Source organism: Haliaeetus albicilla, chromosome 12, assembly GCF_947461875.1.
Source record: "Haliaeetus albicilla chromosome 12, bHalAlb1.1, whole genome shotgun sequence".
In the NCBI taxonomy this organism is placed as follows: Eukaryota; Metazoa; Chordata; class Aves; order Accipitriformes; family Accipitridae; genus Haliaeetus; species Haliaeetus albicilla.
The window spans coordinates 43,448,382-43,467,466 of record NC_091494.1 but is presented as its reverse complement, the minus strand read 5'-3'; the positions used below and the strand labels follow the sequence as shown (position 1 = coordinate 43,467,466).

At 37.6% G+C, this 19,085-nt stretch overlaps 1 protein-coding gene across 9 annotated transcripts in view; it reads left to right on the top strand.

Annotated features, from left to right (window-relative positions):
- CCDC57 (coiled-coil domain containing 57) overlaps positions 1 to 19,085 on the top strand; it is a 51,827-nt gene that overhangs the window by 11,982 nt on the left and 20,760 nt on the right. For 3 of the 9 annotated variants that reach the window (XM_069799591.1, XM_069799592.1, XM_069799590.1), the window contains exons 2-8: positions 3,033 to 3,141; positions 5,830 to 5,931; positions 7,897 to 8,045; positions 9,477 to 9,677; positions 11,502 to 11,661; positions 12,555 to 12,689; positions 16,513 to 16,699. In XM_069799591.1, coding sequence (XP_069655692.1) covers positions 3,091 to 3,141; positions 5,830 to 5,931; positions 7,897 to 8,045; positions 9,477 to 9,677; positions 11,502 to 11,661; positions 12,555 to 12,689; positions 16,513 to 16,699 — 985 coding nt within the window. In that variant the 5' untranslated portion in view covers positions 3,033 to 3,090. Of the gene's footprint in view, positions 1 to 310; positions 734 to 1,516; positions 1,796 to 3,032; positions 3,142 to 5,829; positions 5,932 to 7,896; positions 8,046 to 9,476; positions 9,678 to 11,501; positions 11,662 to 12,554; positions 12,690 to 16,512; positions 16,700 to 19,085 lie in introns of those variants that run through there. The other 6 variants (XM_069799585.1, XM_069799584.1, XM_069799586.1 and 3 more) reach the window with 5 other exon arrangements.

The window sequence follows — 19,085 nt, the reverse complement described above, 5'->3', positions numbered from 1 at the left end:
CAGTTTACAGTGACTAAATCTTTTTATGCCTCTATTTTCAATCTGTATAAAGAAAGGAGAAAATTATGTTTTCCCACCCCAAAATTTAGGGACATTTCATAACTAATTTGGGAAGTCTTACCCCTGGACAATGCATGACTATAAATAAAAGTAAATTCTGCTTCTACAGGTGGCAAAAGCCTGATGGTCTGGGAAGCTTTACAATTTAAATTTAAAATTCACTGGTAATTAATTATCAGCTGTGTAGTAGATTGGGGGTGATGAGATACTTGATTCGTATTAGTTATCAGCCTTAACTATCTTCTGTCAGCTCTTGTTTCAGATTTATACTAGTGTTACAAATGGAGAAAGAACTAAATGATCTCCTTCAGTGGAAAGAAAAAGAAGGGAAAGAGCTACATGCTTGCCAGTTCCTATGTCAAAAGAAAATGCTGCAAGATGTCAAAAAGCAACTCCAAGTCATGCATGAAAAATTTAACAAATTGAAAGAAGATTTTGTCTATAACCTAAGAATTTTAGAAGAGAGAGATAAAGAGTTAGGACACTATGATGTCACAGTTGCTCATCTGAAAACATCTGAAAATGCTAAACAGGCAGAGATTAGTGATCTTCGAGTACAACTGGGTAAAATGGAGCAAATGCTTGTCAAGGAAAGAAGAAGAAGATGGAAACTTCATTATTACTATCAACAACGCATTGAAGAACATAAGTTAGAGCTGGAGCGGTTTTGCGGGTGAGATGTGACTTCCTTAGAATACTAAGGAGAAGAGAAGTTTAGCTTCTTTAAGACACATTTGGATTGAGGTAAAGCAGTAACATCATTCATACAGTAGGGAGCACTTTGAGCATGGAGGTAAGATTGTCTATCCTGACAGAGGAACACCTAGAACATGAACAGAGTGAGGGCTAACAGAAGTGACTGGGGCTATGTTTACACCTGCTATAACTTGGTTTCCACAGTGACTTGCCTGATTTCTGGCAATATGTTAGAGAAGGGATAGCATTAAGTGAAAATGAGGATGCTCTTAAACATACAGCGTGTCCCTACATAATTTACAAGGGTGTATGTTGGGGAGATGATATGACTGGGTGGAGATGGTATGATTATAAGGGAATCATAGTGTAGGGAGCAGAAAAGGATTTGTCAGAAGGAAATGCTTTTTCCTTGGGCACTGAAACACCTCTGGGAAATGAGATGAGTCTGAAAGTGTTGTGATATGTCTCCTGTGTGTTATATCACATGCACTTGTCTTCTGTGTACGTGAGGAGACAAATGATAATGGTATCAACTGTGGTCAGTAATATTATCTAGGGTTACTAGACATTAGTTGCTATGTTTGCTGTGTATTCAACACAAACAGTTCAGCCCTTCAACTATTTTAAGCCGTTGCAAGCTAATCTTATGGTAGGAGTTGGGTTTGTGCACTCTTAAATACATTTTGTCCCGCCTTCTCTGATAGGCCTCTGTGAAGGAAAGAAGTCTGTTGGGGCATATCCAGTCACAGGACCAAGATTTATGACTAATGCAACGAAGTAAAAGATGAAGATAGCTAAAGCAATGCACTTGTTTAGTTTGGCCATTCTCACCAATTTTTATTACTCCGTATAGACTTCTAAATCTTGCTGGAGCAGGGGATAAACGCTTATTTCTTGAGATCTGTCTGCACATCATTCTTGTTTAATTTAACTACTGTCTTCAGATATAACAGTATCTTTGGGATTAATCTCTGCTTAAAATGGTAACTGCTGTAAAGTGTGCTGGGTCAAACTGCATTTATAATGCAGAGATAGCTGGGTAAGTTTTAAATAACTTTTTTGTAGTTATTAGAAGTGATCTGGACATGGATCTGGAATTCCTCAAAGGTTGCTGACTGATTGATGTTACTGTGGTTCTGGAGCATATGCAAATTCATTTAAAGCTAGTTCAGGAATTTTATATAGAGCATATACTTTGGGAATGGAAGGAGGACTTTGAGTCTTTTACACGCAGCATTGCCTCTTTGCTAGGCTGAGTTGAATACCGATCACTGAGCAGTACAGCGATTATTCTTCTGATCTGCCTTGCCCTGGAGAGTTGTGGGATGAACAAGGGAGGTGTAAAAGTGCCTGTCTAGACTACACTGAGATGACACTTCTGTTAGGCTTTATTTATATGCATAAGTGTTGGCTATAGGATTCAGATTAATTCTGGCAAAGTGTAAATTTGAAAGCAAAATCTAGCAGAATAGGAAGGTGAATATGCATTTAGCTCTTTGTGACTGTCCAGTTCTAGTTTGCAGTTCTGTCTATATAGTTATTTTATGATCAACTTTATCTAACCAAATGCAGCGGTCATTCAGTTACGTAAAATAACTGTAATACAGAGTTGGAAGTAATCAGAAGTTGCAGAACTGCGTGATATCTGTCCAGGTCTGTTTGGCCGTGTAACAGGCTGCACCAAACCTGTTGAGTCTTGCAGGGATGAATCCAAAGCTTGAAAAGGTTCAGTGTATCATTAGAGAATTTACTGGTCATAGTAGCAGTATCATCTCTTTGAGTTTGTTTGAAATGCTGGCCTTACTGGTATTCTCTCACTGTATCTCGGAGAAAATTTTTTTTGTTGATAGCAAATAAAAATACTGGGGGGAGGAGAGGAAAAGATACAGAGCTGCTTCTGGTTTTAAATGTATCTAAAAGCTTGGATTTCTGCTGGGCAGCCCTTGTTTTGCAATTTCTTCTTGTGTAACAGAATTTTTTGGGTGGAGGAGGAGCTCTCATACTTAAGTGGAAGTCTTGCACTACTTTTCAGCAGATCCTTGGTATTTCATATGCAACTAACTTTTGAAGTATAGTTTTGAGAAATAGCATGTGCTGTTACAATTGGTTTCGACTGACTTATGAGAAAAAAATTTTATGGTGACTGTTTCTTTAAGAAATTATAGCACCTTGTATTTATAGTTATGTGTTATTGTTCAAAAAATTGTAGGTATGTATGCCTCATTAGGTCACCAGAGATGGTCTTTAATGTAAATTTGTTTTATTTTTGTTTATAGCTCTAGGAACAGTCACATAGATCATCAGCATGAGGAGTATGTGAACCTGAAACATCACATGGAGAGAAAAATCCAAGAACTGGAAGGAGAGCTTGCTTGTCAGAAGCAGGTATAAGAATATGGAGAAACAATGTTGTGTTGCTGTGGCGCCATCTAGCAATCCTTTTTTTCTTTTCTTTTTTTTTTTTTTTTATTAGATTGTTCTGGTTTAACATTCCTGTAGTTGTATAAGCTTTTTTTTTTTCTTAAATTGATGAGATTTGTAATGATAGTTTAGAAAATTATGCACTACTTGTGTAGTAGCTGTTGCTTTGCTTGTCTGACAGCTGCCCCTTGTAAGGGACTGTTAAGAATGTGTCTAGTAATCTGAGATTGTGTAAGATTATTTTATGTAGACAGCACACTACTAAATTTGTTAACCTTGAAACTGCAGGAAAGGTCAGCATCTAGAAGATAGAGGCAGCCTTAGGCAAGATGGGTAAATGTAAATTGTTTATCATACTCCTAGTTACAAGGCTTTTTTTTCCCCCTTCTGCCTCTATATTGCTATAATTTCATCATAAAAGGATAATCTTACTAACAGTGAGATTTGACTTTCAACTGTGATACCTTAGGGGGGCCATTTTGTAATATATATAGAGAGGTGACAAACTTTAAAGAACAACAAAACCTTCCTTCGTTGTTTTTGTATAAAAAAATATTTGATAATAAAATGACTTTTAATTATTTACACATGGATGTATTTAGTCATTAGAACTAGAATGGTTAATTTTTGGCCTGTCAGCCAAACCAATATATCACATAAATGGAAGTTGTGAAAGAGATTGTTAGGCAATTACATCTTGCACCCAACACCTGCCAATCCAAATCTTGCTGCCCTCAGTATAGTAGTCCTGTTAAACCCATCTTCATCCAGGAGTCTTTACCCGTGGGCTCCCCAAAGACAGTTTATGAACCTACCCAAAATAGGTTCACTTTTCACTTGAACAATACTTAATAACCGGCTGATTCAGAAGTTATGTTTGTGTGTTGTGTGGTTAAACTGTAATGATAGAGCTGATTAACTGCTGTTCTGCAAGCGTAAGGGCACATCATCTAATACACACTATTTCTCTTAACTTTTTTTTTCTGCTCCAGTGTGGTATCTCCATTGTTTATGGAGATAAAGCAGCTAAACTAAAGCAGCACATCTTACATGCTTGCCATTGGGTCTCTTTGCAGTCATTCCACTAACCTAACACATGATATTGCATCAAATAGCCAAAATCCTTTGTGACCTTAGCCTCTTGTTTTCAAGTTTCAATCATGTTTTATCAATTGAATGCCTGGAAGTAGTATCTCATAAACACTTTTTTTAATACTTTATCAGTCTAGGCACCTGAATGGCCACTCACTGCAACAGTTTAATTTCTGGAAAATCCATGGCTCCCTTACAAACAGTTTTTTATACACTTAGGAAGCATAGGTGTTGTGAAGAATGAGTTTGACACTTCTTCAGCGGTGTCTTCACTGGTGTCTTTAATTTCTGTGCGTTGGATTCTGAATACCTTGCAATGTTACTTTGGAGGAATTTCACACCAGAATGACCATTCTGTAGGACTGTTCTTACTTGGGATTGAAGTGTAAAGTCCTCTAGCAACAGATTTTTGTTTTCCCAAGTATGACAAAAAATATGACTGTTTTGATTATTTTCCTTTAAATTAATATTCAACAGCTATGCAGGGGAAAAAAAAAAAGTCTTTCCTGTAGCTTGCTGTCTCCCAGCAGCCCTCTTGTCACTTTTATTTCCAGAGTGGAAAACGTGGTAGTATTTTCTGACTTTTCAGTAAGGCTATAGTTTCTTAGCTTTTTAGAAGTTCTGCAAGTATTCACCTACAAGTCTCTATGACCTACAAGTCTCTATGACCTACCTTTTAAATCTTTTTTCATGTGGTTTGTTAGTGACGACTTTTTGTGCTTTAATACTGTTTCTATTGTCACTCTGGAAGAATAGAGGGAAACAGTTAAATATTTATCACCATTAATTCCCTATATATGTATGTGTGTGTGTGTGTGCGCGCGCACGTCTAAGAAGATAGTTGTCCTAACTGCTTGTAGTAGATTGTAGATAATAATCAAAATCCCTTTATTCATGTGCTTATAATATAAATTTAACTTCTGTTAATATTATTTTATATTTAAAATTTTACTTTAAGTTGTGGCAAAAAAGGCTGAAATAACTTAATTCAGTTTCTTTTTGTATAGCTCAGGACTGTTTGGTCCCATTTGCTAAGTAAAGTGTCCAGTTTAAAAAAAAAAACAAACAAAACAAAACAAAACCAAGCCAAAAACCCCACAGCTTTTAGCACTGGGAAGATACAGCACTTTTCTGCTCCTCTAAAAGTTAAAAGATCAGGTATTTCCATAATGGATAGTCTTTGACATATCACAAATGCTCAGATGTCTATAAAGGAAATGAACTTTAATGTCTGTAAGGTGGGTTTTTTTCCTTAAAATAAGCTGCTGCTTTATTTTTCTTCCTACCCCACCCCAGTTATGGAATCTGATCTTATTTTGCAAAGGATGCCATTTGACTGATGTGTTTCTTTAAATTCCTCTTTGCTGTACAAGTCATGTTAGGGGACCTACCATAGGCCAGATGATAGGTTTCATTCAGTACATTCTGATTCTCATTACAGCAGAGAAAGATTATGCAATGATTAAACCCCTTGTACAGTGTTTATAAAAGCCTGTGACAATACAGTGTTTCCATCAGTACCATAGTACTAGTGTTACCTATCTGTTGCTCCCCTTGTAGGAACTGCTAGCTGAATTTGATGCAGAAATGAAAAAGAGAGAATGCGAGTTTCAAAAGCAAACAATTGAAATCGGTAACTTAGCTCTGTCTCATGAAGTTAAGGTAACTTACTTTTAAGCTGTTACCCTTTACTCACAGAATGAATGTGTTTGTTATAATCTCAAGTCATTCCTGTGTGAAATGCATGAAAAGATGACTCTGTTGCTGTTGCTGTCTTTTCCTCTGCCTATGTATTGAACTGATTGTTTCCAGGATAGCAGGAAGCAGGGGTATTTGTGGTATGCATCTTAATTTCACTGATAGTGACTGGGTTTTTTCCTACACAACCAAAAACTATATATAGGTCTTTGAAATGCCTGTCTCATCTTTCTAAGGCTAGTAATGAGGAATTCACTCTTCCAAAATCTATATTCTCTGTGTGTGCAGTCTTCATTAATCATCATCCAACATTACTTGGGTGGTTCTCTGGTGCCTGTGTTCGCTTGCTTCAGTCGTGGTTTAACTGATAGCTTAATAATGCAACCAACCAAGGTTTATAGGTAGAGGGGGAAAAAACCCTCACATTAAACCAACTGATAGCATTGGGAAAAGCAGACAAGCTTTCAGAAAGAGGGCTTGTATGCATAAAAGATTGCCAGCTTTTTCCAGCTGTGTTGATTTTACTTCTGCCTACAAACTTCACCTTGCCAAAGGCTTATTAGGGTAGTGAAATGTTGCCTGGCCATTAGTGGTATCCATGGACTCCTGCATCTTGAATGTTGACACAATTGGAGTTTAGTTTCTGGTTTTGTTTTCTTGCTTTGTCTTGGGCCTTCTTTGAAGGACGCTGCTGTAGTAGTGGACCAGAAACCATGTTGTCTTACTGCGGTCTTGACTATAAAGATTGCATGATTGCAAGGGCATGTAGTGATAGGATGAAGGGTAATGGCTTTAAACTAAAAGAGGGTAGATTTAGATGAGATGTAAAGAAGTTGTTCTTTGCTGTGTGCGTGGTAAGGCAAGGGAACAGGTTGCCCAGAGAGGTTGTGGCTGCCCTATCCCTGGAAGTGTTCAAGGCCAGGTTGGATGAGGCTTTGAGCAACCTGGTCTAGTGGAAGGTGTCCCTGCCCATGGCAGGGGGGTTGGAACTAGATGATCTGTAAGGTCCCTTCCAACCCAAACCATTCTGAGACGATTCTATGATATGACCAACTGCTGTTGACTCAATATGAGCAAAGGAACTGCAACTACATGTATATTTATTAAATGTAAATTTGCACATATTGCTTACTCTGTGATATGCAGTATAACTCAGATAGCACTTCAGTATAAATCTTTAATCTTTGCAATTTTCAGACTTGAGTGCTTGATTAGATACCCGTAATACTGTTTCAGTTTAATACTGCTTGCAGCTGTGTCTGAATGTAAAGGCTCTCTGTAGGCCTCATATGCTGGATGCTATTATATCTTTTTCTTTCTTTATGAAACATGTTGTCTATATTGAGTTATGTTTGGGGTTTTATATATCTATATCTATTATTGCACCTGGGGCAATTGGTGGTGGAAGTGTTAAGCAAGGGAAGGAGAGGTCACCTGTACTCATTTCCCCCAGGTGTTACTGAGGCCAGCTGTAGGGGAAGACAAGAAGCCACTAAATAAAAAAACTGTGTAAAAGGAACTTTAGGCAGAGATGGGAAAGGGTAGTATCCAGGATTAATGTTACTGTAGGTAGTAGGTGTAAGAAGAGGATACAAAATGGATATTTAGCAGTGGTATGGGAGTATAAATTTAAAACACCTTCCCCATAACTTATAACCTCTGCTGTTATTTTAAGAGCTTTGTTGATCTAATGCTTATACCTTGCAAAATGTTACTTACAAATTAAAAAAAAAATCAAGCAAACAAAAGAACCACCCCCCAATAAAAAAATTTAAAAAAAACCCACCTCACAACTTTCTATACTATTTTGTTTGTTTCTGGAGCTGATGCTAACACTTCAACTGTGTAAGGGCTCTGGATCTCTTAAAAAAATTAGGTTATATCAGGCTCTCATTAGAATTCTTAAATCTTACTCTCCTCCATTCTAAGGTGAAGCTGCTGACCAGAGAGCTGGAGGCCCTCAAAGAGATGAGAATGCAAACACCAGAATCACTGGAAACAGCAGAAATCTTTGATTTGAGACTGGAGAAAGAAAACCAGTTCAACCTAAGTTCTGCTTTTACTGTGAAAGATGCTTGGTATTGTACAGCTTTGATTATGATTGAAATAAACTTGTGTTCACAGACTCTACAACTCCACAACGCTTTTCAACTTACTCTTCTTCACATAGTGTCATTTTAGCAACAGCTTGGGATGGTGTACGTGAATTAATTGATCTAGTAATACATTTCATTACAACAGAAAGAGGTTTGTATGAAATATTTGCTAAGTCACATGGATTCAGGTTAATTCTGCTACGTTCTTTCTGGATGTAACCTGTCTCACTTTAAAAATAAAGTTTCATCTTAGAAGTTTTAATGGTTCAATGGTATCTTCTGCTTTTACTGCAAAAAGGAGTACCTCTTCCAAGTGGTAAATATAATGAAAAAACTTAGCTCATCCCACTTCTAGAGTGTGTGGCTAGTTTTGGTGTGTCATATTTCACACACTTGATTTAAATCCAGTAAGTCCAGTTATGTTCAGTCACAACTTTATACTTTCTCAAGCAGCTGCAGACAGATTGTGAATATAGTGACAGAAAATAACTCATTCAAACCAGAGTATTATTGGGGGTTTTATCTTTTATGTTTTACTCATCACTAGTTCAAACTTAAGAAAGAAGACTTACTCATAGTTCAGTTTCCGTTCCTTCTGTTTTGCTTTAATCCTTTATGTCCAAAATTTTTGATATATTTTGAAAAGTTATATGCAGGTCAATTTCAGAGGGTAAGAACATTATACAAGTATTACTTGCATGTCTCCTTTTTTATTTACTGTTAAATTTGAGTTTTCTGTCGGTACTATTTGGTGGTATTTTCTTCTAACAGCTCACTTCTGTCCTGTTTTAAACCTGGTCTCTATTTTTGTGTGAGCACATGCTCAGGAAATTAATCTGTGAATGAAAACTGAATACTCAAGGAAGCATTTTTTTCTCCATGGATTCCTGCAGTCTCTTATTTGGGCCACCTGATCATAGCTGTCTTTCAATTGTTCGATTACCGTAAAGAATATTTTCAGTACGGTAAAAGAGTATGTTGAATGGAGTAGTTCACCTGTTAAAATAGCTTCTGTATGAGTCATCTTAGGAAAAAAAAAAACAACAACAATTTTTAGGATCACCCTGATCCTATATTTAGGTGAAATAGTGTTGTTCTTTGTGCTAATCACAAACTTAAAGTTCTGTGATAAATTGGAGTTAAACTCTCTGCAGTGGTATAAGAAGCATTCAGTCCTGGTCCTAAGACCAACTGAATAGTGGCATTCTTAGTTCGAAAAAACAACCGCAAAAGACTTCCCTGCAACCTGTTCCACTGACAAGCATATATTGATTTCTGTTTCCACTGCTTTTGACAATGATTCTTTGAATTTGTTCAAACGAAATTGGTAAGAAAGTAAATCAGCAGTACTAGAAAATAATGTGCTTGTGTTCCTTGAAACCTCACTTTATTCTGTCTCTCTACATCTTCTAGGCATGAAGAACTAGCTCATGCTGCCAAGGAAAAGGATGCAATGCCAACTTCAGTGAAAGAAGACCAAGTCAAACAATTTAAAAAGTTGAAGCAGCAGATTAGAGAACTGCAGATGAGATATAAAAATCTGGAAGTTGAGCTATGCAGAAGAGAATGGAGTCACAGTGCTTGTTTAAGAGAGAAAGATGCTCTTATTAGAAAGTGAGTGACTTGATTTATCCTGTTTCATAAGATGTGATGAAAGAAATTCAGAACATCATATTTACCCGTTTTGTGCCCAACTTATTTATGTGAAAATCTCACAGTAATTAATGGTTAAACAGATTCCACACTTGGAGTACTGTGTCCAGTTCTGGTCCCCACAATTGAAAAAAAACACGGACAGACTGGAGGGGGCCACAAAGATTATCAAAGGGCTGGAGAACCTGCCCTATGAAGAAAGACTGAAGGAGTTCTCTCCCTAGAGAAGGCTCAGGGGGACCTCATTACAGTTTTCTAATACATAAAGGGTAGCTACAAAGAGGATGGAGGCTCTCTCTTCACAAGGAGCCACATGGAGAAGACAAGGGGCCACAGGTACATGTTGCACTGGGAGAGGTTTCATCTCAATGTAAAAAATAATTTTTTTATTTTAAAGTGAGAACAGTCAGTCACTGGAACAACTGCCCCATGGACATGGTAGAGTCCTCATCACTAGAGGTTTTCAAGACACAATTGTACAGGGTACTAGATAATCTCATCTAGGCTACCTTTCCCATGAAAGGTTGGACCAGATGATCTTCCAACCCAGGCTGTTCTATGTATATTATTGCAACAAAATTTATAGCAAAATTTCAATATATGCATATAAACTTCAGGTTTATGATTGACATAATCAAGAAGCATCTCCTCAAGGTTGAACAAGAAAATGAGGTCACATGGAAAAGAAAGTATCTGGGAACCTAGGGAAGGAACAGCACACCAGAAGAAAAGAACTTCTTTCATAGCCAGCCTGGAAAGAGGCAGCTGCCAGTCCAAGAAGGCCACTGGAAACTAAAGAATTGCTTAGGTGGCCTGCATTTTGTATTACTGGAAATGCATGGTTTACAATATGCATTCGGCTCATTAAAACATCCCACTGAACTCCTAATTAAAAAAAAAGTCATTGAACAGTTTTATATCCAAGATTGCATCACATGTTTTGTTAATTGTCTTAAGCAAGTATGTATTAACATAGTAGGGGGGCATTTCTTGTATGTAGACTTCAAGAAGAAATTGTAATGCTAAAACCAGGCCAAGATTCTCATCTGATTGAGATTTCTAAGGAGTCTGCCTCTAAAGAATTCCAAATTCAATCAATGTGTGGACAGGAAGATAAGTTGAGAGCACACTTGGCCAAATTCCAGAAAGATGCAGAATGGTAAAGACGACTTAAGACGTTGTCTAAAGTGACATTTACAACCAATCTTAAGAGTGCCCTGAAGTCTTGACAGCTTCGTGTTTTATAAGCTCAGCCATATGACAATTGAACCTGTCTTGAAAGTCCTTAAATTCTGAATATGAGGTTTGTCTTGTTTTGTGCACCTCCTATCTCTTCTCTTTCCACAGTGCATTTTCAGTATAAGTATATGCAGCAGCCTTTGAGCTTAGGAATTTTACCCTGACAATCCAACAACTTTAATTCCTAGCTGTTTTATATCTCATTTCTGTTATTAGCAAATGGGAAATGTGCTGTGGATAGTATTGCCAAGAGCAGTATCGCTGTTGAAGAGTAGTTTATGCCACTTGAGCTGACCTCCAGAGCTGATTCTAAATACCCATATATAGATGGACCCTAGGAGCTCTAAGCAATTAAAATGCTTTTGTCCAGTAAAACACTTAACAGTGGAATAGAATAAAATAGGTAATTTTGAAAACAGAACAAGAAAAGAAGATGAGGACAGCAAATAAGGCTGAGATTTAAAAACAAAACAAACACAAAACAAACACAAAACATCCTCAGTATTTATCCTGCTGAAATCAACAGCTTTGCTCTGTGTATTGTAGGCTTAAACAACTGTGTCTGGCAGGTGAGAGCAAATGGATTCTGGAACAGAGTAAAATGCAAGCAGAACTGGACTGGCAGCAGCTCTGTGAGAATGCTGAAAGTAATTGGTATCAGAAATCAGAGGATCTAACACAAAGCCTGTCTTCAGCCAGAGAGCAGGTGAGAATTTCAAATTAACGCTGTTTAAGAACCATCTGTTGCATAGAGAGCCATGGAGTCTTTCCATCATGATGTTTCTCAGGGGAGGCATGACATTGGTCTTCTTTCAAAAATCTGTAAAACAGTAATTCTGTGTTATGCACAGGAGTTCATCAAATATATTTGATCAGAGACCAGATTAATTTTCATGGACAATCTCCAATAGCAGCCTTTTCTCCCTTGTAATGAAGTCAAGCCAGCTTGAGAGATGCCACTGCTTTTCTCTTGGCATTGTAGCAGAAGAAGAAAGATATCTTAGTTAGACCAGCCCCTGGCCAAAAAGAGTTTTGGATCACAGTGCAGCTTGAATTCTATCAAGGGAACAATATTTGTCCTGGAAAACACAGGTATTTTTGTAGGGGGGGGGGAATCCTATTTTGTGAAGTGTACAAGCTTCTGTTTCTGAAAAATGAAATACATGTTTATTGTTTAAAGACTATTACACAATGGGATAACAGTAATTCTCAATGACCAGTTGCCTAATAAACTCATGGGTACAGAGGAAATAATTGTTTACAAAATTTAGAATGCAGGCATTTAGTCCAGTGTTTTATTTTACCATTGTCTTCTCAAAATGATTCATAGGCATCAATAGGTGTAGCATAGAAACAGATCTGAGAGATGAATCAGCATTTTCTATTTCACATACAGAAAATGAGACAATGAAGTCAAATTATTTTTCTGTGAAGGCAGTTTTTGACAGAGCCAAAAGGGGTATGCTTTAAGGCCCTGTCCTGTGATTTAAAATATCTTTTTCTTTGATTTCCTTCCTTTTTTTTTTTTTTTTAATCTCTGCACCCTTTGTCCTTGAGATACTGACATCCTCCACTTTCCCTCCCTCCCCTCCCTCCTAGGTTAAAGCTGATCTACAGAAAACAGGCTACAGCTTGCATGAAGTGAAGACTGTTCTTTCTGCTTTGACTGTTGAGGGAGAAGAGACAATGCAAGCATCGTTTAATCACAGTATTTTACCTGAGGGGGAGAAACAGGTTAGACAATGCTTAATGTCTTGACTTGGATGAATTCATTCTGAGATGAAAACTTTATGGGGCTTGTTTCCACTGGACTTCTTGTAAGCCATTCATCTGTTTTATATGTTTAACTCAAAATATAGGCATATCTAGCCTGGAATACACATAGATTAGGTGTCACAGGTTTCATTATGGCTCTGATCCATTACTCACTGGCAAAAGGAGCAAGCTTGATGTAGACAGTTCCTCCAAAGCAGGACAATGTACTGTACCGTCATGGCACATCAGAATGGGAAGAATCGATTTCTGGAATGTTCCTGAGGCTCTGTTAGTTGCAGTTCAGGGTAGATTTTAAAGTTGCAAAGTTAAAATTTTAAGCAATGCTTCAAAACATTAATTTGCCAGCTGTTTAAAATAATGTCTTTTATTTTAGTATCACAAACTAGTTTTCCTTTCATTGCTACTTATTAAAATACATATATTTTAAAGAGCCATTCAAAATTGCAAACGTAATGCTGTTTTCAGCCGTGCTGAAGGTTAATGCATTATGAGTAAAAGATTGTCTTTTGTAGAAGAGTGAAAATAAAGAGTGTGCTGCAGCGCGCCCTACTGGGCACCTACAGATGCTCAACAATGAGCAGTTGTGTATTATCAGCGCTTGCTGATAAGAAAAAGCGGTGTTAAGCAAGACAAGTGGTTTCTGAATGCAGGAAGTGTTGTATTCACAAAGATACTTCCTGAAAACAATTTTTATAATAAATTAGACAAAAGTAGACTGCTTACTATGGAGCAAGTTGTTTTTCCAATTTCATTTCAAACTGGACTGATTTGCACATTGATCGTTCAAATACCAAGAGAATCAGGGTTGGGGAGGGGTGGTTCTTTTACTGTTCACATTCACTGTGTCTTGCACTGTAACTGACTGTTACTGTTGTTGGTAAGACTTTGTTTTCATTGTCACACTTTTCCTTCTGTTGTTAATATACTCTGTCTCCGTTTTGCACATTTGGCCAGTAGGATAAGCAGTACCCATCTCAGCAAAACCATTTTTGTTTCTGATTTACATGAAGGACCATTGTTTAAAAAAAAAAAATAACAAAAAAAAATTTATTATTCTGAGCTAGAATCTTTTCTCTTAATTTTTCTGTACAAAATGAATTGTAAACAAACGGGGGGAAAGTGATTAAAAGTTCAAAACTGGTAACATTTGTGTCAATGAGTCTTCTTAAAGAAGGAATAGTATGTTGGCTAGCATCTGGCTCAGATGACTGAGGCAAGAAAGATTAAATACACCCTGGTACAGTATCTTCAGCATACAGGTCCTTTCTTCAAATTGGCCTGAGACTCCATGTGGTTGCTAGAAGTACTGCAGTAGTCATTCTTGGCCTTTAATTAAGCAACGGAGATATGAAATACACCGGTGTGGAAAATCTTGCTTGTAACTGATATTGAGTATGACTTAGGTCATGTCTGCCTAACTGGAGCATACTAATAATACCATACAAGTGCACAGATAAGGAAAGAATTGCTTACAGTACTTCTGGATGATTATGTTGTCTTCTGTCTAGACCCTTTTCCACTAGCAAAAATCTGGAACAGTTGTATTTCTGTTTCAAACTGCAATGGTTCATGTGTATGTTGCAGGCTGAGGTGAAGTTCTGCACCCTAAAATTCAGAACACAGCTGGGTAATGTATTGATACCTACTGGTGCCTTTCCCTTCATGCCTTTTCAATCGCCCTTTCCCCCCTTCTCACTTTAACAGCCTTGGAGAGATTGTAAAAGCAGAACAGAGATTATCCTCATCTTCTGCATTCCTTGTTCTGTTAGGGCAGAAAGAGCCACAGGAGAGAGGCTGTAGGGCAGCAGTTGTCTTTATGACAGTGAAATTTAATTTGAAAGCCATTAGCATTCCAATCACACTTGCAGATCACATTCACAGAACAGGCTTACGACTGGGGAAATAAGAGGACTGAAGGAAGTGGGGAATGATGGAGGAGACAGAAAATGAGTAGCGTTTGAGGCTCTGCAAGGCATAAATGTTGAGACTGAAGTATTTTGCTGACGTGTCATATGTGCAGGGCCTCATGGATTGCCTTTCCCTCTCAAGAGGCAGAACTGCTGCTTTGCAACAATATAAGGTTAGGGTTGAATACAAACATTTTTTGGGCTCAGAAACATAAATTAGCAGCATTTGATACAAATATTCCAAACACATTAAACGGTCTTTTCCTTTTCAAAAACATCTGGTATGGACGGTCTGCAAATTGTGATTTATTTAGTGACTATAGGAGTGTATATTGCACAATTGCAGGGCTTTTTAATACTCCTGTATCAAATAGTATCTGCATTTCTTAAATGGCCGATGACAAATGTTTCTGTCAGCTAGAGAGAATTTTACAGGGGAGGAATCTAAATTCTGCATTCTCTGTTTGGATGAAACCACAGTTATAATACACTGCTACTGGTCTAATGTAACTTCTTTTAAAATGGTTGCAGTCACACTTTGAATGAAGAAACAGCAGAAGTAAGTAATGTCAGGACCCTAATATCCTGGTCCTTATATGCCATTGGTCCTACTAGAATTTTTTCCTGAAGATTGTACTGGAATTTCAAGTGACCAGGAAATGTGTTTTCCAATCAATGTCTGTGTGCTTGGGGTCTTTTTGTCACATCTGTTTTTCCTTTTTCTTCCCGAAAGTTGCAAATTTGGAAATTGAGGAGGCCCATGAGAGGAAACATTTCTGTATTTGTCCTTTTTTTTAATATTTTTTCCTAAACATATGTTGCTGACTATTGTCAAGAATTGGATTCTGGAGCTAGCAACCTTTGGTGTAACAGCAAAGCAGTTCTTAAAGTTTGTGATCTATAATGTTTCGCATTCTTGTCCTGATTAGGCCGTCACTCCATTCATACAGGACTAGCTTTCCAAACTAAATCTCTAAGATAATCTTTAAGGCTGTGTGCAGCCCATGAAGAAAACACTGAGCAATTCCCCTTCAAAAATTTAAGAAATAGAATGATTCTGGGATGTATTACTCTATAAGCAAGCTGCTCATAGTTTACTAATATAAATTAGTTTTTTTACGTAGTTAAAGCAGCTTTGGCAACCTGGGTTTTGTCAGCCTCTTCAGTTCTGGAAGTCTGCAAGAATGACGTTTGGTCATCACTTCATGCTTCCACCAAGTATAATTCCAAAAGTCAGGCTTCAAGGCATTTGTGAAGGCAGAGCTTCAATCACTATCTGACAAATGTTCCTTCTACATTGTTCACTGTTAGGTTATCTGTAACTAATGCACGAAAAGAAGTCATTACTACTTATTTTACAGTTGAAGTGCTTAGAGGTTTTCTAGATGTTGTCCATTGTCCAGGTTGTCTAGATGTAGTCCATACACTCCTTCTCCTTTTCCAGTTTAGCAAAGGATGTCCAGCCTATTTATGTTCTTGTGAATAAATGATCTCCAATGACACTTTCAGGAGTTTGGCAGGTCAGAAAGGGGACTGCTGCTGACCCAGTAAGTTCTTTAAAGGAGACGGGTTACCCATGCATGAAAGAGAGAGAGAGAGCACACTTCAAAGAACAACAGTGATAAGACAGAGCCATCTCTGTGGCCATCCTCCTCCCCATCTGTGCCTCCTCTCCCATCTCAGGTTATCATCATAGCACTATTTTCCCCTGGTAAATCCCCAGAATAACCAGATCTCTTTTCTTCCTATGGTTCTTTTCTCCCAAGTCTGTTCATGGATTGAAAGTACTAGGATCTCTGTGTGTGGTGTTGTGGAGAGAATATGTATTGCTCATTAATAAAGGGTTGTTATTGTGTTGTACTTTCATTTTACAGATATTTCAGTGTGATGATAAAAGTTCTCTGAGCAAAGATATTCCTACCTTGGAAATAAAAAAGCTGCAGGAGCAGAATGCCAACCTTCGGGCTGCTGTTGCACAAATGAGGAAAGAAATGGAGAGTCTTGATGAGCAGATGTTGTCCTCTCTTCCTCTGACAGAAAACAGACAGCTTGCAGAGCAAGGTGACAACTCTTGCCCCGGAACTCTAAATTCAGTTAAGGAAGTGTAGCGGTCACGATCACAACCTATGAGGGCTGCCCAGCTCATGGGTGTTTAAAGATCACGACCGTGGAGTTCTCAGGATTGCACAATACACAAGCACATAGAGGTCTGAGATTCTGAGAATTTATTTATTACAAATATTATTTATTACCTTTATTACAAATATTATTACCTTTAAAGATTACCTAATCCAACCCCCCTGCCATAGGCAGGGACATCTTTCACTAGCCCAGATTGCCTTTTCAAAGCCCTGCCCAACCTGACCTTGAACATTTCCAATGATGAGGCATCCACAACTTCCCTGGGCAACCTGTTGCAGTGTCTTACCACCCTCATTGTAAAAAATTTCTTCATAGGAGAGGTATTCTAGCCCTCTGCTCCTTTTCATGGGCCCCTGCTTTAACAGGTCCATGTCTTTCTTACAAACCTTTACCTGTGCACGTGTCTATAAATGTATTATGTGAGGTGTTACTGGTATAACACTTGCCAAGCCACTCCCAGAAGTGGGGCTAATTGACAATGAAAAAACAAGTCTCTCTTCAAAGATGATCCACATCTCTGAGTGCAGAGTCAGCCAGGCGTCCCCAGTGAGGGTCTGGTCTGTCCAGGAGATCGCATGCAGGGAAGCTCTTGCAGAGAGGCTTGTTTTGGGTAGGTAGTGAGTTACTTTTTATACCTTTTTAGTGTAGATATGTAAGTGGTCATAGGACATCAGTTCCAGGTATAATTGTTTCTGACTCCTGTTTTCCTTATCACAGTTCATTTGTCCTGCACCCATCAAGCTTTCTTTGTCCTGCCTACTACAGCTGAGTGTTAAGGAGATACCCTTCTTTGTTAGTATGTTTACTGGGTGGCCTTTGTGGTGGCTTTGTCAGGAAGCTAAAAATTTAAAAGCATTTCAATGTTAGAAATATGTAATACTTTCAAATGCATTCCTTTACCAGATATTGTCACACATTAGTTGGGGGATTTTTAGCATCTCTTAGAAACATTTCAGTATATCATGTCTTACAGTTTCATTTCTTTTTTTTTGTCATTATCCTTCATAGGAAAGTCAAAGCTGATAGCATTTAAAAAACCCTAAAACCTGCAGAAGGTATGTCCATTACAACTGGTTACATTTTGTAGTACATTTCTGAAAATTTGTTAAGTTTGCTTTTGATTGGCTCTCATGCAGGCCTGTTTAGAAACAAAACTCGATTTTTTTTCTTCATAAACATTCTTGTGACTTGAAAGTCTGGAGAAACGAGGAAGGGAAATGAACTGTAACATGGTAATGGAATAAACAGCTCTGGTCTGTTTGGGGTTTTTAAAAAAATAGGCAAGGTATAACTTTTTCAATGACATTTTTTACTTCTGTGGAATAAGTAGCCCTGTGTTTAGCACCTTTTACTCGTTATATAAGGGCGGGTAGATAGCTGCTTTATACATCTCTGTGCCTCATCTATGTAAACTTTTAATTTCTATTTCTAATTGCTTCAAACAATTGCAGAGCCACCGTGTATTGTTTTCTGTATTTCAGAAAAAATAAGATGGGTTTGATGAAAGGTATTTTATTGTACCATCTGTTTTGCTGTCGTTATGCTTAATTTTGCAGTGAGACTGGATCTCTGTGTTACCAGTTTGCAGAATTAGTTTTAAACTGTCATTTGTACAGTAGCATGAAATCACAAGCTAATTAAGTGTGCAGGCATTTTTAATAAATATAAGCGTATTCTAGCTTTGTTAATAATGAGACATTAATACCCGATTAAAGCAAAACCTCGGATAATTTTAAATAAAAAAACAAATTCAAGCATAGTTTTTTTGTCAGAGGCAGCTAATGTTAGTCTACTGTTTTTTGAAGATGTTATAGTCCAATATGTAAAAGATTTACCACTGCTGGAATTTAGCAGTGTCCAAGTAAAGCAATAATCCTTGTCAGCTGATAAATGTAGGTTTTCAGAAATGTATAATATGTTTTCTTTATGGCTGAAATACTTTATTCAACTAAGATAATCTTTCTTATGTCCCTTTAAGAAATGTATGGAGATTATATTCAATCACTAAAAGAGATTATAATGTTAAATCTGAAATTGTTAAGACAATGGGTGAGTAACTTGGAGGGGCACTTCTTGTTTCCAGAAAGTCATCTGTTCTTTCCCCTGACTTGTCATGGTTTAACCCCAGCCATCAACTAAGCACCACGCAGCTGCTCGCTCACTCCCCCCCACACCCAGTGGGATGGGAGAGAGAATCAGGGGGAAAAAAATAAAACTCATGAGTTGAGATAAAGACAGCTTAATAGGACAGAAAGGAAGATAATAATAATAATAATAATGATAAAAGAGTTGGAATATACAAAAC